This window comes from Rhinolophus sinicus, linkage group LG07 (genome assembly GCF_036562045.2).
Source record: "Rhinolophus sinicus isolate RSC01 linkage group LG07, ASM3656204v1, whole genome shotgun sequence".
Classification (NCBI taxonomy): domain Eukaryota; kingdom Metazoa; phylum Chordata; class Mammalia; order Chiroptera; family Rhinolophidae; genus Rhinolophus; species Rhinolophus sinicus.
The window spans coordinates 57,858,139-57,881,396 of NC_133757.1; the positions used below are offsets into that span (position 1 = coordinate 57,858,139).

At 38.4% G+C, this 23,258-nt stretch overlaps 1 protein-coding gene across 12 annotated transcripts in view; it reads left to right on the forward strand.

Annotated features, from left to right (window-relative positions):
* The window catches only part of NRG3 (neuregulin 3), a 1,096,988-nt gene that overhangs the window by 841,561 nt on the left and 232,169 nt on the right, over positions 1-23,258 (forward strand). For all 12 annotated transcript variants that reach the window (XM_074339699.1, XM_074339707.1, XM_074339700.1 and 9 more), the window contains exon 3: positions 130-203. In XM_074339699.1, coding sequence (XP_074195800.1) covers positions 130-203 — 74 coding nt within the window. The remainder of the gene's footprint in view (positions 1-129; positions 204-23,258) is intronic.

The window sequence follows — 23,258 nt, forward strand, 5'->3', positions numbered from 1 at the left end:
ATAAAATTACACAAAAACATGAATGTACTGTTCACGCATTTATGTAATCGGTAGCTATTTTGCTTGTTGAAATCTTGAAACTTTCATAACCACATACATATATGTTTGTTATTTATCCCTTTTTTTCAGGTGCAAAGAAGGCTACCAAGGAGTCCGTTGTGATCAATTTCTGCCCAAAACTGATTCCATCTTATCGGATCCAAGTAGGTCAAGTGTTTTTCTTTAACAGTACATAGAGCAACTGCTGCTAATTCAGCTGAAAGCTGTATTGCACTTGCATGTCTCTGAAAGTTGCCAAAGGTGGAAGCTGGTGACAAAAGTTTAAGTTCAAAGCTTGTTTAGCAAAAACTCAGTCCAGGTCTTCTCCAGCAATGGGGCCTGGTCTTCAGATTTAGCTCCACTGCTAACTAATCTCTGCTGGGAACTTCAGCAAAACCTACACCCTTAGCTTTCAGGATCCCCCCTTCCCCCACCCCACCCCACCCCATTAAAAAACAGGTTATAGAAAGCAAGGGTGTAAAAAAATAAAAAGGCTTATTATTTATCCAAAAGAATTTATGGAAACTATAGAAACTAAAGTATCAACCTCTGATTGGTAATTTGTGATAATATTAAACCTATTAACCTTTTTACCTTACTTACTGAAGTAAGGAAACATGCATATAAAGCTATATAAGATGTTTTGAAATAAACTGTGAAAAACTCCATTTTTAGCGACACTATTTCCATGTCAGTGACATTTTTTTCCCCATTCATGAAAGAAGACAATATTTCACTAAGAAATATTGCTTGTCATTATTTTCTTTTTCTATATGGAGTAAAAAGTATGTTCTATACCAATATGTCCGATTCTGGTCAAATGTAAAATTTGTACTTTATCTGGAAATAATCCTCTCCTCTTTCAGTGACCACCATAAGTCAGTCACCACTAAGGAAAGGGAACTTTTATTGAATCAGCCATTTAGTTTGGTAAAGACAATCATGGGCATTTCCAAATCGTAAAGGCAGTGTTGTGGTTTTCTGAATACCAAACTTGGGTAAAATATTGTGTATTGAGGACAGAGGTTGCCCTGTCTGTGAGTGCACGCGTCGCTGTATAATGAACATGTTTAGCTGCCTTTCAACATCTTCTCAAAGTGAATATTTTTATTTCCCTCCTGAATTTCTAGCTCCGTTTTTTTTTCAGGTAAATGTAAAATTTTTTTAAAGGGGAAATGCTTTGTTTAATTTGATTGTGTTTCATCTTGGCAAGGCAAGTCACTATACAGTATTCACTACTCTCTTCTTTGCAAATTTAGGTCTCTTTGAGAAAAGTAAAGGTTGTCTAAAAGCTAGCCACAAAGTTAGTCTGGCATTCTCTGAAATGTGAGGCACTGGTCTCTGGGAATTATCCAGATGGGGGCAGTTACTGGAGTGTGTTGTATCTTTTCTGTCTTATGATTTAGCCAGATGCTAAGCTGATGTCTGAATGGTATGGGTGTGGCAGGAGACATATATTTGGAATATTAGAAAGTTTACATAGAAGAATGGGCTTACTGATTTCTTCTTTTTCCTTCCTTCCTTCCTTCCTTCCTTCCTTCCTTCCTTCCTTCCTTTCTTTCTTTCTTTCTTTCTTTCTTTCTTTCTTAATTTTGTCCAATGTACTTAGTTTCCTTTGTTTTTTTTCTTCCCTTTTTTCTTTCTCTTCCCTTCATTTTCCTTCCCTTCCATTTCCCCTTTACTTCCTTCTCTTTCCTCATTATTTTCTTTCCTCCCTTTACCTTCCCTCCCTTCCTCCTTTCCTTTTTCTTTTCATATATAGGTGTGGAATATCTACTATGTACTAGGGCAGGGCTTGCATATGGTACAGAATGGGTAAAATAATCCCTCTTTAAACAATAATCAGACACTTTTCGCTCAAATTAGATATCATAATCCATCACGACAATAGTTGAGGATGAGGCCCAACGTAAGGACTGTGTACTCCTCAAAGAAAAATGACCCCGTGATCAGTCACTAACCATGAAAACCTAGGTCTTACATACATAAAAATATTTAGTGCAATGATATTCATCATGGTGAAAAATTGGACACATTCTGAAAACTAACAGGTTTACGCTTAGGTAAAACATCATATGGCTCATCTGTCATGTTCTATTAAATTACCATTCAAAGAATAGGTGTATGAAATATTTCTATTAAGTGAATCAGCAAATAGAAAATTATTTTCATGTAAGATTGCAATAAGAAAACCCTTTGGTGCAACGGTGAAAAAAATATACACTAAAATGCTAAAAGAGGACTTTAAGTATTTTGGTTATGGAAGTAGGTGGACTTTTTTTCCTTTTTATTTTCTTTTCTCTAAAATGGCATAATTTTATATGAATAAAAAATGCCAGAATGCCTTGAAACAAAACAAAAGATAAACAAACAAACAAGCAAATGAACAAACATTGAAAACCTGTGGATGAGTCCCTGAGACACAGTTTAAATAGGAAAAACCTATCTCCCATTCATCCATTCATGCCTGTATGCATGCATCCATTTATTGAAGCAATCATTACTTCATTCCATAAATATTTTCTGAGCACACACCAAGGGCCATCTATCTAATCAGTTATATTCTGTTAGTACAAAAGTATACCAATAGGATTTAGCCTCTGAGGCCCCCACAGGCTAGTGAGGGAGAAAAACCTGTAGATACATAAGCATGTGCATGGTTCTAGTGGAAACACTCCTATGTGACATTGGCAGATTTATTTGGCCTCCGGGGCCTCAGGCTTTTCATCTCAATAACATCAGTAATAATATCTATAGGTTCCTATCACCGAGACTGACAAGAAATCAGTGCCATATAAACATTAACCTACTTCCTGTATCATAAGCATTCTAATATGTGTTTAGAATTTAAATGTGCCAGTCACTGTGCTGAAGGGCTTTACCTGGAATATCTCTTTAAACCCTCACAATAATAGTCTAGCAGAGAGTTACTGGAAATTGCTCACATTTTATAAATGAGAATATTGGGCCTCCGAGATGTTAAATAAGCTTGCTTAAGGTCACACAGCTAGTTAATACTGGGGTCTACCTTCCAATCCAATAACTCTAGGGCCTGAGCTCCCCGCTGCAGAGCCCTTTCCTTTTTTTTCTAGACCCCTCCTTCCTCTAGTTATTTTCAGTATGACATTTATCACTCTAAATTTCATGGACTGAAACTCAATGACCTGCAGCAAACATTATTCTAAGGAACAATATTTGCACAATTTTCATATCTTAATGCAGCAACTAGAGCTTCCATAGAGATTTAAATCTCTAATGAAATTTCCTTGTCAAACTTCTTGCTGAAGGATCGTTTAATTTGCTGCTCATGATATCTTTGGAATGACTCTGTGCTCTGGAAATAAGCTTCCCTCCAACACCCTCCCTCTGACTCCCTCTCCTTCTCTCTCTCCCTTCTTCCTTTCTCCTTCTCTCCACATTTGCTGAATGCATGCTGTATTTAGTGAAATCCCAATTAACAGAGGATTGGAAGCTTCTGTGTTTTATTCTCCCCCAGGCAATGCAGAATTGATCTGAAATGTGTGCCTTTGCCAATTAATTAAAAAATAATAATAAAACTTCAAATTACATGCGTTTGGGGAAATGAAGCCAGGATGTTACTTTGAGAGGCTCAGGCTGAGTCTTTAGACCTCCTCTTTCGAAAAGTCATTTTTTATCCTCACAAAGAACTTATAGTTAACTTCACTCAGGAAGGCATATACACACAAGAATCAAACTTATAAAGTGTCTTGATGCCAGTTTTTGGAAAAATATCTAATGCATGTAACTGTCAAGTTAATCACATCCTCATATGCATTCAATGTTCAGAGCCACATTCCCATTTCAAGGATGAATAGTGAGCAGGGCTACAGAAGGAAGGTGATGAGAGGAACAGACTTTGGTCAAGACCTAGAGCACGTGACCTTTTGTGGAGGAGCCAGCCCCTGTTAATACAGCCTTCCTGAAGGGTATATATTATCTGCACACTGCCTCATGCTGCTGCCAGCCCTGCCAGCAGTCAACCGCCAGGAAACCCCATATTCATCTTGACTATTTCTAATGTAGTCATTTCAGAACCAGTCTCTTTTCTCCACAAACACAGGGTCAACCTGTAGACCCCCGTCCTGTGTATTTCTCCCTTACCACCCATACCCATCCAAGTCAGATACTCCCTCTGGCTTTAAAGCACAGCCAGGTAGAACTGAAGAACCGTGAGTTGGCCAAGGATTCAGGCAGGTACTTTCTGAGTATGCCCTCTTAAGAGCACATCAGTCTGAATACCATCAAGATCCTGATCTCATCACTGGCCAAGGTGAGAGCAGCTCCAGAGAATGGATTCAGAGCAGAGTCAGCTCCAGAGAATTAATTCAGAGCAGGATTCAAAGCAGAATCAAAGAATGGTGTAGGGTCTAGAAAATGGCCATGTGCAGTGAGGGTTCTCCTCCTCAAATAGCCAGTGGCAGCCCCTTCCAGACCTCATGGTGCCTTCCTCTCCACTCAGTGTCTAACACCCAGTACCCCCAGGGCTGGCAGCAGGTGACAAGCCTGTAGGCCCATGTTTTGGCATGCGTTTGTACATCTTAAACTGAGTCGTCTAGACTTCACCACTGGAAGATGGAGGATAACTCCTCAGTCTAGTCTATATAAACTGTTAAAAGAAAAATTTCCACAGACAATTTACTGACCCAGTAGATTTTTACTCAGCAATTCATGAGTCAGACAGCATCCAATCTAGCAGATATCTGAAGAGCTGTACAAGGTGAGAGATTATAGACCAAAGTGAGCAGGAACAAGGAAGTTATACTGTGCATTTGCTGATTAGTTCAAGCAGGGTTACTTTCCTTCTAAGGAGCAAAGGGAAGTGTTGGAGCCAGGTCAGGTAACTTCCGCTGAGCTGACTTGTGCTGATTGGTTGATCTGGGCCTTCCTTTTTCTGGGAGAACTGGTCGTAGAAACTTAGGTACATTTTGGTGGGGCTTAAAATGAGCGACTCTCGTTACTTGAACAGCACTGTCCTACATTCACACTTTGGTTTCTTTGGGTCTTAGAAACCAGGCTGTCCTCTACCAGTGCCCTGTAAGGTGCAAGGAGCCTGGTCTGGATGTGGATTCAGAGGAAGGCAGAAAAAAGACGATATGGGTTTAGATTTCCAATCACTCCAAACTGGGCTTGTGTGCCCCAGCTTCCCAGGAATAACCACTTTGAGAATCCAAATATTCAATTTGCCATGGCATGTGGTTGTAGCCTCAGAGGACAAGCCAAGCAGTGAATAAGTCAGCACAGCTCGCTTCTGATTGGTTTGTAGGGACAATTAACTCATTAGGTCTGAGCGCGGTTGGTCTCCTTCCCCGTGTACCAGGAAGCCCATTGGGCACAAAGCATAAACTAATCCCCACTTGCTCTTGGTCCATTAATCTAAACTGATGAGAGGAGGCGTATCCCAGACTGTAATCTTCTCAGAATATTAAAGTCTCTTACATTGTTACTCTGCCTTGCAATGGCCATTAAAGCATTGTTAGCAGAATGCAGAATGGATTAACATGTAAACTCTATAACTCTTACCACCATTTTTCTGACCTTGAAAGGGGAGTAACAGACATCAGATTTTGACTATGCCTCTATGAATCTCATAAAGTTTATCAATTCTATCAGGTCTGTGGCATTTTCACATATTTCATATTTCATATATCTTCAAGTGTACCTTTTTAAGTTATGCAAAGTACCTAACTTTTACCAACAAAACTTGCAAATACACACCATTTCTAGAACACTAGGGAGATAATATATTTATAAAACATTTCCCATGATCACACCAGAAGGAGATAACCACAAATAATCATTGTAGTGCATAACATTCCAATTGTTTTATACTTGTCATGTGAAATATATATGTATTCAATATTAACCACTACATTGAAAGCAGGGTTCATGGGGCCAGAGGGAAGCCCAGCTGTCTTTGCATTCCACAGCTCCCCTGCTCTGTCCCCGCAGCTTGCTAACTGATGCTTCCCCTAACGTAGCCCTGGCTAGCTAGCTAGGGATCCACTCCACCTGTGGAAGATGATGGGTTGTCCAGGAACCTGTTCAGGGACTTTGGGACTGATCCTAAGATAGCTGCTAGCAAATCTCTCTCATGTGTGTGGCCCTCAGCGAGTCCATAGGAGCTGCTACATATTTGGTGTCCCAACATTCTCTTGAGAGCAGGCCCTTCAGATGTTGCTGTTACCGGACTCCCAGGACCAAGATGGCTTTCTCTCCCATCTCTCTTTTATCCCTTTTATATTTTCAAAGTCAGTGAGGGAGATCAAGTGTTATGGAATGATTCTAGATTATTTGAGTATTTCCTTTATAAATTCTGCATATGGTGATTTGTGTCACACTTCATTCTCTACTATTCATTATTTTGACACCTTAATCAAGTCTGAGGTAAGGAGAATTAAATGCTAACATCTTATTACATTACATTTTCCTTACAAAGTTGAGATCACTGTATACATATTTTATAATCTGGTTTTTCTCTATATATACCAGCGTGTGTGACCCTCTCCCTACAGCACTATGTAATCCTCTATTCTGCTAAACTATTACTTCAAGGAGTGTAACATTATAAGCATGCAATATAAATTATTTTACCAAACATTTATGCTGGATTATTTAGTATGTTTCCAATTTTTCATGATTACAGTGTTGACAAGCATTATGCATAAGTATTTACCTTGAAGTGCGGATGATTTCTTAAGGATCAGTTTCTAGACTTTTGATACATTTCGATAACCTTTCCTCAAGAAACTTTATGTCAATTGACATTTTCATGAGCATAGCATGAAAAAGTTGATTTCACATTTGCCTTCACCAGAACTGAACAGTATTTTTTAGTTGCTACTTTTATTTTATTTCTAGTTTTGTGAATTTTTAAAATTATTTTTTATGCTAAATCTAGTGACTTTTTTGGGTCTATTTTAAAAGAGTTTGTTATTTTGAGGATAATAAACTGTGTACTATCAGATATGTTGTGATTTTTCCAGATCGCTCTTTATTTTTTATGGTGTTTTTTGAAACATACAGAAGTTTTGCCTTTTATGTAATCAATCTATCAGTTATTTTAAAAATATAGTTCATATGTGTTAATACTAGGACTTTCTTCACCATAAAATGAAATAAATATCCTAGTAATTTGGCTATTACATTTTTATTATGTAATAATTTATTATTATTTATCATATATGTATGTATTCCCTTTTGTGTCTGTTTCTGTAATTCTCTCAACAGAATTTATTGAATAATCTGAAGTGTCCTCATTGATTAAAAAAGAGATCTTAATCAAATACTCCATAGTTATACATATTTAGTGCTATTTGTGGACTTTCCATTCTATAGATTGAGATAACACCGTAAGAAACTTATACTGTATTTTACAGTTGATAATGCTATTTCCATATATTTTTCATGTTTTAAAAACCAATGGTTTGATTGATTAATTATAGTTCAATCATGTACTATATAGAAGTTGTTTTAGAACATCTAATGTTTTGAAAAATAGCCCTTGTATATTTAATAAAATGTAGGATTCAAAACAGTCTATATGGTATAAACAGAGTGACCGTGTAACTTATCCAACCAGGATAGAGAGTAGAAGACAGAGCTATGAATAATTACAATAACAAAAAAAGAGTGAAGCAGGACTATGTGCTCACCCAAATTTGTAAAATATGTAGCTTTACACTTAATAGGTGTGTTTTTAAAAAAATAACTTGAAGGCAATGCATTGTAAACTATGGTAGGATTATACATAATTTTTCTTATCAATATTTTTCTGTATTTTCCTAATTTTCTATAATTATATATTAATTAATTTAATAATTATTTTAAAAATGACAATAACAGGGTTTTTGGTGCTCATTGTGTGTCAGTCACTATTCTCAGCATTCTACAGATAATCCTCATGAGGCCCTGTGAAGTAAATACAATTTTAATGATGAAGAAATTGAAACAAACATAAGTACAATTATTTGCTAAAGGATATGCACTTAGTAAGTGATAGGGCTGGAATCTGAACCCTAGAGATTGTGTAGTCTAAAAACGAAAAATGAAGAGAGTTTCGAACCTTGACAGTAACTCTTTCCCATAGAGTTACAATTATTACGATTCCTCTCATTGGTCCCCTTCCTTTGAGCATCATTATTTCTCTGTGTGACTTTCCAGACTTTCTGCTATATTGGAAATTGAAGTGCATTTTCAAAGACTGTCAATGGGTTCCTGTACAAAACTGGGCCCAGATGAAGGAGGGAGGACACAGAATGGTTTTCTCCAGTTTCATCTATCTAATTGTCATCTCAGTCTCTGGCAGAACAAGGCAGGTTCAAAGCCAGGAGGGTGAGGGAGACCCACCATGGTGTTAAGTGATCACGTCTGGCAGTGGTGTTCTGTACTTATTTTGGTAAATAACAGTTTGCTTCTGTGAGGCTTCCACTCTGCCCAGACCATGACTCCTGAAAGAGGAAATCTTAGCGGTGCATTTGCTGTCTGCCTACATGGCGCCTACACCTGTAGTTGGTGTAAGCTAGGGGTTGAGTAGCCTAGGAGCTACCTGCTCATGGAGGCTTCCAGCTCAGAATGTGTGCTCAGCTTCCCTGCTCTCCATTACCCTTCACCCCTATCTTCTCCAATTTGAGAGATCTTAATAGGGTTCTTACTACTCAAATAAGCTGTTTGAAGCCTACGTTGGTTCTGGCTTCTATACAGCATAATTTTATATATAGAATATTGTGTAATTTATTTCTACATTCATCATTATGCATGAGTATGGCACACCCCCTCTCCTGATTTATACATTGATGTACCATTCTTAGCTTTTTGTGCTTCTTTCTCATACTCCATTTTGGATAAACTTCAATCATACCGAATAACATTACATGTATCACTAGTTAATTATCACCACTTTCTACAAAAAACAGAAAAAAACAACAACGATTTTCACCTATGTTAATAAGACTTTCCTAAATCCATCTATTTATTCACATTCTATGCTCAGGAGCTATTATAGTTTGGAGCTAAGTAGCAGAACACTGTTTTGTTTTGGGGTTTTTTTTTTATGGTGTTTTACTCGTATATCATACAGATACTAGAAGACAACCAACGCATTGCTATATCAAGCCACATACCCACCATCCTCCACTTCTTGAGGGATTTATTTTAACAGAGTATGATAGAGTAATTTCACTCCTGTGTAACTGACATGAAACAGAATGATTTGCGCTATTACTGTCTTGATTTCTAATTTGATACTACCATCACTCTTTCAGTATTTGCATATTTTTTTTTAAAAAAATTGAACACAAAAATTATAAATAGCCTCTCCTTATGTGGATTATAAATGTGAACCCAGAGAAATATAAAAATCAACCACATCATTGGTAGTAATCAGAGATCCAGGATTATGGGTTTTCTCTATATACTAGGGTTATGTTTGGAATTCCAACAGAGACATTTTCATGAAATGAAGACTTACTATGTGCCATACATTGTGCTGGGCCTCTGTCCACATTTCCTTATTTATTACCCCACCCTTAATCATTTTCATTCTTAGTTGAGGAAACTGAGATTCGGAAAATTTAACTAACCCACCAAAATTACTCTGTTTCCAGGAATTTAAATTCAAATCTGATGATTCTAACACTTTAGCTTTCTGTACTTTCTGCTAGGGGCTAATAAAATGTTTGTGTTCCTATTTTTAAGCCAAGGAACTGACATTTCAAGGACAAAGCTACATAGAGAATATTGTTTTGTAACAGTTTTTGCAAGAAAAGTCTATCTATCTATCTATCTATCTATCTATCTATCTATCTATCTATCTATCTATCTATCAATTGACCTGTTTGTTTATTTTTCATGAGGAATTCAGAGCAGTAATTCTCCATTATTTCTTGAAATGAGGATCTTAAGTAACATGACTACTGGTTAAAAATTCAACTTAAAATAGGTGAAAAGATAGATGCATAATTGGTGCAGTTTGGGACAGAATGATTGTATTAAGCCATACAGTACAAGGTACATAATTTAGTTCCTGACACACGTAGGCACTTGATAAAATTGTGGGCAGTTAAAATGAATTTTTGATTATTCATTTTATACGAGAATAAATTTTGAGAACAAGCACTGGAACTTCTAAATTTCTGGCTCCCTTAAATTTTCAGTCTCTCCCCATGAGTAGGTTGTAAATGTTCAATTATATCCATTGGTATCTCCACTGTCTCCATTTTCTTTGTAATCTTGAAAATCTTTAGGGCAGTCCTAGTGGAGAATTAATGTGGAATTGATCTAGCAGATAAACATTTGATTCCTACTGCCTTTTAAAACATGAGGATGTTATCAAATGTCCAGTGTTTCCCGATTTCTTGTCTTTACAGCAACATTCCGTGATTATATCTGCAGGAAATTACCAAATACTGGGCATAACCCATTTCAGTGGCAGAGGAACACATTCCAGACCCAATAGGAGTGTTTTGTGAGTAATCTGTAACTGCTGTCCCTCAATTAAGAGTGAACAATGAGGAATTTAAAACTCAAACATTTCTATAATGAAAGCCAATTCAGATACAAGTGACATTTATTAAGGAACTTTGCCAAGTTCATTCACACATGTTGTCTATGTTCTGTCATTTAACTCTAACATGTACAAAATAAAATAGTTATTACTATCTCCGTTTATTTTTGAACAGCACAAATAAGATTTAGAAGACCTACAAGAAGGAAATTTTGGAGACTTATTGTAGAGTAGAAGAAGGAATAAATTGAGAGATGTAGTATGATCTAATATAGTTCATATTTTGTACAATGACATTGTTCCTTGAATATATTACACTACGGTTCCAAATAAAATCCTCAGACTATTTCTTAAGTATGTCTGTTAGCTTTTCTTTGTGTGTTTTGTGTTTCTTTATGGAATTCAATCACCAGATTATTGAAAAAGATACAGATTCTACAGGAGAATAGGGATTGTGTTAATTTGGTTACGGCTACCATGCTTCCATCATATCAGGCATTCAAGGATATTTTGAGTGAGTGAAATAGAGACTTGGCCAAGGTAACATGTTTTCCTAGTTCTTGTTTTTAAATGTGCATTTAGTCCATTTCCTTCAAAACTCATTTAACATCAACTAAATGCCTACGACTTTGCTGTGTTATGGATAATTAACACAGCAATAATATTTTAGTTTAAAATACTATTTTTAGTTTAACTTAATTTTAGGATAGTAATACATCCACATGGTTCAACACCAAACAGCTATGAAGCATTTATAATAAATGTATTTTACCTCTATTCCCCAATTTACCCATTTCTTCTCTCACAGGCAATCAATACTATTAGCTTCGTATAAATATTTATAGAGTTATTTTTAACATATTTATAAATAAAAATAAATAACATGTATTATATATAAATATGTAAATAATATATTTATTAAAAAAAACAAAATTAACCAAAAAAATATCCCTTTTCCTTTTTATATAAGTAATAGCTCATAATACACACTGTTCTTTACCTTGCTTTTTAACTTAGCAAATGGATTTTCAAGGTTATTTTATTTCAACATATTTAGAACATTTTTGTTCTTTTTACAATTACATAGAATATATCTTTTTATATTGATTGCGTATAACATAACATGACATAATTAACTTATCTGTGAATTTTCATTTAGGTTTTTTAGTGTTTATAATATGCTATTTAAAACAGTATGTAAGACAGATTTTTGAAATGGAATATCTAAGTCAAATATATGTACCTTTGTAGATTTTTGGGTTGTCCTCATTGTCATTCCTGGAGTGGCATGAATTTAAACTCTCAAGCCTTCTCCACTCTGTTTCTTCAAAGTCTCTTCAATATAACACATTATTTTATCAAACTGTTTTATCTTTATTCAAACTTGAAAGTGAATAGCACTATATCCTGTAGTTTTTAATTTAATTTATTTTATGATGAGTGACATAGAACATCTTTTCATATGTTTAAGAGCTATCGTATTTCCTGTGAACTCTCTTAATATTCCTTACTCAGTTTTCTATTCAGTTATTAGATCATTTTCTTAATGATTTACAGAAGCTGTCCATATATAAAGTAATTTAGGCAAATAGTTTTGATTGAGATTCAGATAGTTTCTCTCGTTTTATTTTTTTGTTTTTGTTTCTTAGCTACAGTTGACATATAATATCATTAGTTTCAGGTGTACAACACAGTGATTAGACATTTATATGCCTCACAAAGTGATCACCCTGATAAACTGAGTACCCATCTGATACCATACATAGTTACTACAATATTATTGACTACATTCCTTATGCTATATTTTACATTCCTGTGAGTATTTTGTAACTACCAATTTGTACTTTTTATCCCTTCCCCTTTTTTACCCAACGCTCCAACATCCCTCTCAACTGGCAACTATCAAAATGTTCTCTGTATCTATGAGTTTGTTTCTGTTTTGTGTGTTTGTTTATTTTGTTCTTTAAATTTCACATATAAGTGAAATCATATGGCATTTGTCTTTCTCTGTCTGACTTACTCCACTCAGCACGATACCCTCTTGGTCCATCCATGTTTTGCAGATGGCAAGATTTCATTCTTTTTTATTGCTGAGTTATAGTGTGTGTGTACACGCGTGCACACACACACACACACACACACACACACACACACACAGCACACAACACTTCTTTTTAATCCATTGATGGATACTCATGTTACCTCCACATCTGAGCTATTATAAATAATGCTGCAGTAGTGAACATATGGTTGCACATGTCCTTTGAAGTAGCATTTGGGTTTTTTTTTGGATAAATACCCAGAAATAGGAATACTGGGTCCTTCATTGTTTCTTGTTGTAGCTGTTGTTTTAAAGTCTGTTTTGTCTTGCTATCCCAGCTCTTTTTTTCCCCCAATTCCATGAACTGTCTTTCTTTATCTTTTTATTTTCAGTCTCTGTGTCTTTCAATCTGAAGTGAGTCTCTTGTAGGCAGCGTATGTATGGTCTTGTTTTCTTATCCATTCAGCCATCATATCTATTGATCGAAGCATTTAATCCATTTACATTTAAACTAATTTTTGATAGATATATAGTTATTGCCATTTTATTATTCATTTTGTTTTATTATTTATTTTTAAGAATTCAAGAGGGAAAACAGGGAGTTTATTGAAATGAAAGTGCACACCTGAGGGGGAAGTGTGGGCGAACTCATAGATTGAGTTCATATTTTTTATCTTTTTTTCTTTCTTCTTCTTAAAGAATCCCTCTGATAGCTTCCATATGCTGCTAGAGAAGAACCAAATGATTTCCCAAGTAGGAACTCTGGGCTGCTTAGAAAAGAACTTTACCTGGGATAATGGTCAGGGGCAGAGAGGTATATTTCACAAATACCTCAGGTAGTTTGATTCTTCCTGTTCCATTTCTAACAAGCATGATTCAGGGCAATCATCAAGGCATTATCAGCCAAGGAAAAATATGAAAACCACTCTCTCTTTCATGTGTCCCAGTTTGTGTGGTCCCAGAAGTAGACCACGTAGCCAGATGTATTCATCCTCTTGTCCTAAACATGAACATTTTATTATACTGCCATTGTAGTCATTACCATCTGGCTTTGATGGAATTATTTGTTCCTTTCCATAATCTCATAGTAGTTTTTATATTCTTCTCAAACAGTCACCTTGGAAAGGGATCTGCCATTTACTGGACACCTAACAGCTCTTATTTCTCATACTTAATTTTATCCCTGTTTCTCTGTCCAAAAAAAGCCTCTGAGATTGGTATTATTGCTATCATTTTGCAGGTGAGATGCTGAGTCATAGTTGTAGGCGAGGTTTAGGCAATAAGCTTCACTCCTGGCTCAATTGAGGGCAGGCAGAAGAAGAACCTGACATCCTTGGCTTCCACAAAAGTAAGATTCCTCAGAGAAGAAAGATAATTCCATCAACCAAAGGAAATTTCAGAATTATTAGGAAATAAATGCCTAAGATGGAGAAAATGATTTCCTCCTTAGCTAATTACTTCACATATGAAACAACCCTAGATTGTATTCCAGAGAACAAAATTTGATGCCTATTTTACGTTCTTCTTGTCCTGAAGGATCTGATGATGGGTTTAGGTATCCCATTTATTTCACATTTTTCTAATCTTTCAGTTTAGTTTTACAATCAAAGAAGACATTAAGGTGAATTTGATTTTACTTTTTTTCATCAAGCCAGGTTGCCCCTTAGTGATGCCAACATCGTCCACATTTTCATATTGAACAATATTTCAAAAATGTGTTTTTACACTTTGTTGTTGTATTTAGCACGCACACTGATTTATAGTGTAAGGACTTACTCCCTACATTTCCCTTCTCTAAAAGTGAAAATGCATTGTTTGTTTTCCATTTTCCAGTGAATCCCCTAAGAAAGCAGATGGTAGATCAGATCTCAGGCTAAATTCTTTTAGGATCTGGGATATAATCCAATCAGCCTGGGTCCCTAGAACTCATCTGTGCTTATATACTCTCTTATCCATCATTCTGTACCTCAGCAGCTGCTCTCTAATGTCTGTTCAGCCTCTGCTGCAAAAGTTCCTTCTCCTTGACAGAAAATATGGGTATAATAAGCATCTGATTAATTCTACTTTATCTTAATTATGAATAACTTCATATCAACATCTTCAAATACCAGGCAAATCCTTTCCTGGTTTTCCACTTGTCCTGGAAGACCAAACTGTCCTCCCATCCCCCAAGTCAATCCTTCTTGTAGACTTTGCATATTTTCCCTTTGAGATGTAAATTTTCATGTTTCCAAAGCTACATTTACAGGTCTCTGCCAACTGCTTTTATCATTAAAGTAGTATAGTTTTAATAAACGAGGAGGAAAATAGTCAGTTGTCAAATGGCACACTCGGAAGCAAGTTTGATATTGATTGCGTGACGTTGAGGCTGAGGCTCTGCCATTCAGTAGACGCCATAGATGTCACGAAGCCATTCTGTGGCGCATGCTAGTGTGTTCGTGGTTTCCTGGCAAATTCAAGCTGATCTTCCTCTATACTTCTCAAGTGATATCAGATAATGGAAAAACTGTTAGATTATACTTGCAAGGGGATTTCAATCTCACAAATTAAGAAAGCACACATTTTCCATCATTTGTAATTACTGACAAGGCCAACACTTACAATGCTTATAAAATCATTTGAGAAAACAAAGAATAGCAGCCACACATATAACGTTAGTTTTCCAGAATAATATCAAGTTCTTCTCAAGGATAAATATGTACTCAAGGATAAATATGTATCTCAAGGATAAATATGTACTTTTCTTGAAACATCCATATCAAACTTTCCAATCAGATCATTTGTTTTCTCAAGCATGCTCCACGTGTGCTCTATGCATGTATTTTCACTAATTTATTTGATTGTTCATATAAAATGTATAAGCAGTGCATTTTATAAGGGAATACAAATCCTCCCTTTCAGAATTGAGAAAGATACAGATCCTGTCCTTATAGAACTTACAAGAATAAATAATTACACTAAGTAAATAACGTTTGTGAAAAGTGCCATGGAATAAACATCCAGAATGCAATAATGATACAGAACACGGAAATTGAACCTTGTTGCATGGAGGCTTGTCAGGAATATTTTATTTATTTATTTATTCATTCAATTCAGCACTTTCTGTGGACCAAGCACTGTTCTAAGCAGATAGGCAAACCATCTATTTTTATTGGTGTTGTTTGGGAGCAAGGTAGATTGAAAATAAATAGAGAGATAAGTAAAAAACAAACTTACCAGACAGTGATACAGTAATTGAGTAGAGGATGATGGAATTGCTGTGTTGCTTTGAATTTGACCAGAAAAGAAAATATCATTTAAACCGAGATCTGAATAACGAGAGAGAGAAAGGCCTTTGAGAGAAAGCACGTCCATGAAGAGAAACACCCAAGGCAAAAACACTAAGCCTAGGATAAACCTGATCTGTTCAAAACGAAACAAAACAAAACACACACATTCACACAAAAGGCCAGAATGAATCATGAGCATATTGGATGAAGACTAAAGTGACCGTATAATTGTCATCCTAACCAAGACATCTTTGAGAGTGAAAGTGAATGGTATGAGTAATAATAAGTAGGCCACAAGCATCCAGATCTGTCTGGGAAAACTAGACTTATTATCACTTTAGACTATTGTTGTCAACCAGGAGCAATTTTGCCCCCTAGGGGACGTTTGGTAATGTCTGGACACATTTTTCATTGTCACTATTTGGGGGGAAGTTGCTCTGTATCTAGTGGCTCGAGTCATCCTACAATGTACAGGACAGCACCCCAAAACAAAGAATGATCTAGCCCGAACTATCAGTTATGCTGCAGTTGAGAACTCCTGCTTTAGAATGAGACGGAGAGCAATACTCAGTAGGATGACACCAGACAATGAGGGGATTTGTGATCTAGGGTGAGTTATTTATATTTTATTCTATGATGCGAAGCCATTGGAGGTGTTTAATTAAAAAAGTGACGTATGTCATTTGCAGTTTTAAAAGATCTCTGGCTTCTGTAATGCAGGAGAGAAGGGCAAGGACAGAATTGTGGAGCTCTATTAGAAAGCAGGGAATTTTGCTGTCTTGAAGTAGGCTGTGATTAATAGATGTAGAGGGAAGTGTGTTTTTGGAAATAAAGTCAATAGGTTGTGGAAAGGATGTGAGGACCAAAAGGAAAACAGAAATCAGAAATAACTTCCAGTTGAGCTTGAACAACTGAATGGATCCTGTGTGAATTGCTGAAGCTATAAGAACAAGAGCCGGTCTAGGCGGAGGGTGAAGGGAACTGAGTTGTGCTTCAGCACAAAGCTTTGAGATGCCTGTCCATGCAGAGGCTAGAGTTCTGCACAGAGGGCAGGGCTGGGCTTGCAGATTTGTGAATCGTCAGCACATAGTGATTAAAGTCATGGGAAAGGTGTGGTCCCTTAGCAAGAATCTAAAAGTAAAATAATAATTTTAAAAGTAGGTCCCAAGGTTCCTTGACTTTTTGAAATAGAATAAAGCAGAAAAGTCAAAAGTGTAGACTGATGTGGAACAAGTGGGGCGAGAGGGCATGCAGGACCATCTGAGCCCACAGAAGCCCAGAGATAAAGTGATCAACTACCTTAAATGACATGCAGGGATGAAGTAATATCAAGAAAGAGATTTGAAAATTAGAATAGGGAACATGGAGGGCACGTGTGATCTTGAAAGGAATAGGGCCATCTGGTTGGTGGGATATGGAGACACAGTTGTAACTGGTTGAAAGAAGTAGGAGGTAAGGAAGCAGTCACTACAGAAATTCATTAGAAGGCATTTGGCTTTGAATAAGACCAAGAAATGAAGTGGTAGTTGAAGGAGAATGTAATCATATATATAATTTTAAACAAAATCATGTTATTATGTTAGAGTAAATGATAAAACAGAGAGGAGGGAATTAATGATGCAGAGGGAGAGTAAATAATTGTATAAGTGAAGTGCCCGAAAAGGCCAGTGGGATGGAATGTGGTGGAGAAGTGGGAGTTTGCCCTTTCACACACCCGTTGATAATCGCAGGAGCACATCATCTAGCAATAGTGTAACAGAGAGGAGAGCAGAGGCATGTGTGAGGATGTGGTAGTCTGGCGTAGGAGGTAAGCCTTGAGCAGAGAGCTACAAAGGAGCACTGACTGCATTCATTAGCAAGAGGCAGTGGGAGCTGGGGTGAGGGAAAGTTTTTATGCTTTTGAATAATTGAGAAACAGAAGAAAGAAAGGCTCAGTAAATATTTATTGAACAAAGGACTAATTTTGTCAATTTAATGAAATCCGTATGTTTTATTTCTGAAGTTGCTTTTGATTAAATTTCATTCTTACTGAGTTTGAATTTTAATTTGATTTGGGGGTTTTGGCTTAACTGATGTTAGCCAGTCTCTTTATTTCTAGAGCTGTAAATCTCTCAAAATAATGTGTCCTCGGTCTTTGGGTTAACAGTGTTAGGGAAGCCAACTTGGACAAAATGTCCCAGGTAAATTGAAATCCTTTCACCTCAGATGGTTTGTCATACTCATGTCGAAATGAAGCAGCTTTGATTTACAGTGGAGGTGGAAGGGAAGCTGATGAAGGTTACAAGCCTGATTCTACTTTTATTGTCTCCCCTGATGTTGACCTTCATGCTCTTGTCACCTTCCAGAATGTGTATTTCTTCAAGTGTTTGTAATGCTCAGTGTGGGGCATACCCTTGGATAACACTTTCAGATAAGGAATTTTGTGGAACATCTGGTGTGAAAGTGAGTTTTAAAAATTACAACCCAAAGTCAAACAGTTTTCTAAATTATAAATGACCAGATCAGCATACAGAGAAGTGTTTTTATGAGTCATGAAGTGCAAGAGGAATGGCATCTAGAAAGAAAAAAGTAGGAAAGAGAATACTAGTGAATACAAATTATCCCTTTCAATAAAAAAAAGTTAAAAATATTGTCATGCGGGAGACCCTGCTCGCTGCGCCATTTGTCGTGCGGGGGACCCTGCTCGCTGCGCCACTTGTCATGCGGGGAGGCCTGCAGGGTCTCTGCTCCCGCTCCCCATACAAGAACGCAGGATATGGTGAGGCCAAAAAGGAACACCCACGGAGCCATAGGTAGGGGAGTCATACCACTTTATTCTCTCTGGCGGCACTATACTCTCACTGGAGGCTGGATACACACTGTCCGCAAACCGCCATCCACACTTGCCAGCCCAGCCGCCATCTCCTTGCTAGCCCCATTCTTCTCCCTTCCTCCTCTCTCCTAGCGTGGCCACAGCAGTTATATTAGTGGCCAATGGCTCACTGGTTACAGCTGACGGCCAACTAGCCACAGCTGATGGCCATGCAATCACAGTTGGCCATTTACTACCTGAGCCAGGCACCTGTCTATGTGAGGCCGAGAGCCTGGAAACTACTCTCTGGGGCTCCGCCCCCACAAATATGAATAAATGTATGACAACCCACTGCAAGATATAATGAGACTCAACTTCCTCTCTCTATCCTGATTAAAAATCTAGAAAAAAATGCTCAAGATTTCAGGGTTTTAATAGGAGTGAATCCAGCGATTCCTGATTTTCTCCCTTACCTTCTCACTGATGAAGCTCCAGGTCAGCACCTGAAGCTATCCATCTGCCTGCTTCCCAGATTCCCCTTGCAGTGGTAAAGAACAGAGAAACGGAGGCACTTCTATCTCATCCTGGAAACTAGTGAAAAACTGTCTTTCACGTGCTCTGTAGACAGAGAGAAATTTATGTAATAATAAGCAAGTGGGATTGGTTTTGGCAAAGGATGGAACCATTTCATCCGGTAAATGTTAAAAAAAAAAAAAAAAGAAAAAGAAAAAAAAGTCCCGATCAGTGGTAAGTGAAAGAGACGACCCCTCACCCCCAGTCAGGCCCCATTTACATCTTTAACCAGCAGCAGGAAGGAATGAAAGCAAGAGTATATCATGAGGACTGAGGGGTGTTACGTATTTCCAAAACCTTTAGAAAGCCCATCAAATGCCAGGGTTCTCAGGGCACAGTACTCCTGGGCACAGCCAGACTTCCTGGACTTCTTAGGGTACCACTAGTTTCCCCGGGCACAGCTAGGATTTCTCAGGGCACTGCCACTCTCTCTGGGAACAGCCACACTTCCTGGACACAGCCAGGGCTTCTCAGGGCACCACCACTCTCTGTGGGCACAGCCACACTTCCTGGACACAGCCAGGGCTTCTCAGGGCACCGCCACTCTCTGTGGGCACAGCCACACTTCCTGGACACAGCCAGGGCTCTCAGGGCACCGCCACTCTCTCTGGGAACAGCCCGACTTCCTGGGCACAGCCAGGGTATCTTCAGGGCTCAGCCAGACTTCCTGGACTCAGCCAGGGCTCTCAGGGCACTTCCACTCTCTGTGGGCACAGCCACACTTCCTGGACTCAGCCAGGGCTTTCAGGGCACTGCCACAGCCACACTTCCTGGACACAGCCAGGGCTCTCAGGGCACTGCCACTCTCTGTGCCTCTCAGGGTACCCTGCTGGAACAACAGCGACTCACAATCAAGGTGCTTACATATTCTCAATGGCGGCCAGTCAAGAGACAAAAGCAAATATCCCCCAGTTCCACTAACAACAGTTCCCAAACAAACAGTCAAGCGGTCCATTAAATTAGGGATGGAAGGCAATTCCCCATAGTCCATAGTCATTCACCAGGGCTGTCCTGGGGGTGAGGGACGACCTTGACCTCACCCTCATCTCCCACGGAGGACTCAGCAAGCGTTACCTCCTGGGACTATAAGTCCTGCATCCGGGCTGCCTGAGCAGGAACCTCCCGGCCCACAGGGCTGCAACGACCTTCGCTTTCTCCGGCCTGTGCTGGTTGGGGAACCGTCCACATCTTTCCACCTCTCCACGGGGCTCCATCTCTCCAGCAGCTGCATGGCTTTTCCTGTGCTGGTGGGAGAACCGTCCACGTCCTCCCACCCCTCCACGGGGGTCCAGCTCTCCGGCAGCTGCTCCTCCTGGTCTTCCTCAGGCTGGGTGTTCACATGCACAAACTGCTCCACCGTCCTTTGGAGAGCTTTGGCTGGCACCATATCCTGCCGACTACGCCATGTGTCATGCGGGAGACCCTGCTCGCTGCGCCATTTGTCGTGCGGGGGACCCTGCTCGCTGCGCCACTTGTCATGCGGGGAGGCCTGCAGGGTCTCTGCTCCCGCTCCCCATACAAGAACGCAGGATATGGTGAGGCCAAAAAGGAACACCCACGGAGCCATAGGTAGGGGAGTCATACCACTTTATTCTCTCTGGCGGCACTATACTCTCACTGGAGGCTGGATACACACTGTCCGCAAACCGCCATCCACACTTGCCAGCCCAGCCGCCATCTCCTTGCTAGCCCCATTCTTCTCCCTTCCTCCTCTCTCCTAGCGTGGCCACAGCAGTTATATTAGTGGCCAATGGCTCACTGGTTACAGCTGACGGCCAACTAGCCACAGCTGATGGCCATGCAATCACAGTTGGCCATTTACTACCTGAGCCAGGCACCTGTCTATGTGAGGCCGAGAGCCTGGAAACTACTCTCTGGGGCTCCGCCCCCACAAATATGAATAAATGTATGACAACCCACTGCAAGATATAATGAGACTCAACTTCCTCTCTCTATCCTGATTAAAAATCTAGAAAAAAATGCTCAAGATTTCAGGGTTTTAATAGGAGTGAATCCAGCGATTCCTGATTTTCTCCCTTACCTTCTCACTGATGAAGCTCCAGGTCAGCACCTGAAGCTATCCATCTGCCTGCTTCCCAGATTCCCCTTGCAGTGGTAAAGAACAGAGAAATGGAGGCGCTTCTATCTCATCCTGGAAACTAGTGAAAAACTGTTTTTCACGTGCTCTGTAGACAGAGAGAAATTTATGTAATAATAAGCAAGTGGGATTGGTTTTGGCAAAGGATGGAACCATTTCATCCGGTAAATGTTAAAAAAAAAAAAAAAAGAAAAAGAAAAAAAAGTCCCGATCAGTGGTAAGTGAAAGAGACCACCCCTCACCCCCAGTCAGGCCCCATTTACATCTTTAACCAGCAGCAGGAAGGAATGAAAGCAAGAGTATATCATGAGGACTGAGGGGTGTTACGTATTTCCAAAACCTTTAGAAAGCCCATCAAATGCCAGTGCCCTAAGGTCACAGAGATCCTGATCATAGCACTCCTGGTTTGCTCTTGGCACAGGGGACACACACTAAAATCAGACACCGATGATGGCCAATGTGATTAGCCAATGTGATTAGAAACTCTCTATTCCCGCAAAATCTGGGTGACATATTAAGCACACAAGTCCTTGAGAAAAATGAAACTCCCCACCAAGAGTACCAACTCTAATTGACAAAAATCCTCTCAATACATCCTTATCACTCAAAAATTAAAATCAATAATAATAATATTATTAATAATACAGATTTGTTGTGGAAAGAAACAAAGGAAGGAAAAGAGGGAGGGAGGAAGAGAAGAAAGGAAGGAAATAGTATGCACAAAACACACAAAGAAAACTCAAAGTGTCTTGTGTGAATGAGCAGCTGGAAATGAGTTTTGGGGCTAAAGCCAGGAGTCTGGAAGTAATGTGAGATAAAGAGTAGAAAAACCCCATCCAGCATCCTCATCTGTAGCAGGGGAAATTGGGGTGAACTCTCCTGGTCTTTGCAAAATAAGAAAGTCAAGCATATAAGCACTTGGCTGTGGTTTGGAGTTTGAATTTACTCTCACCATGTCATGTGGGAAACTTTTGCCTGACCTGATAAAGTAGCACATAAACTCTTCCACAGCCAAGGGCCCCAGAAGAGGCAAGTAGGAAAAATTTCCACAGAGATGCCCCCAATGAAAAGCATGTCCAGTCCCTAAAGAATAACCCACGATGCTAGTGATCTCATAGGAAAAATTACAACAAAAATAAGAAAAAGCATATTAAGGAAATCTTCCATGAGCGAGTGTTAGCAGATGTATAAACCCACTCAGAATGCATCACAAAGAGATACCATCAGGAACTTGTAAGAGAGTTCTAAACAAAAGGGGGGAAAATGCAAAATTTGAAGATAAAATATGGTGAAGATTCAGATAAACAAAAAACAACAACAACTAAATAGCAAACCAAATACCAAAAAAGAGAAAAAAACACTCCTGACAATTCATGGTGAAACATAATATAATGATTAAAATAAAGAAAAAGGCAAAATAACACTATCATTTCTGTCATCCAGCTGGATATTAGAGTTTCCAGCAAGCCTAATAATAGGAAAATAAATAAGAGAAACAGATTGTGAAGGATGAAGTGAAATTATATTATTGTGAAATGCAGAGGTTATGCTTTATCTACTTAGAAAATTCAAGAAAATATGGAGAATATCAAAACCAAAGAGAACTAATAAAACGAGCATGCAAAAGACAAAAAGTTATCTATGTACCATTATAACCAATCAGAATACATAATTTTACTACACTTTCCATAAAAAGTATGCATTACATGATTTTCGATTTTTATGATAGCAATTTTTACACAGCAAAGTCATACACATTCAAATGTACATTATAAATGTAAAGTAAGTCCTTATTATAAATTAAACAAAAATATTTATTCCCAACAGTATCAAATGTTATAGAGTAGCTTATTAGGAAGAATAGGCACTCAAAGAACTAGAAGAAAAATTTTATAAATGGCATTGGGGAAATTGGGTGCCCATAT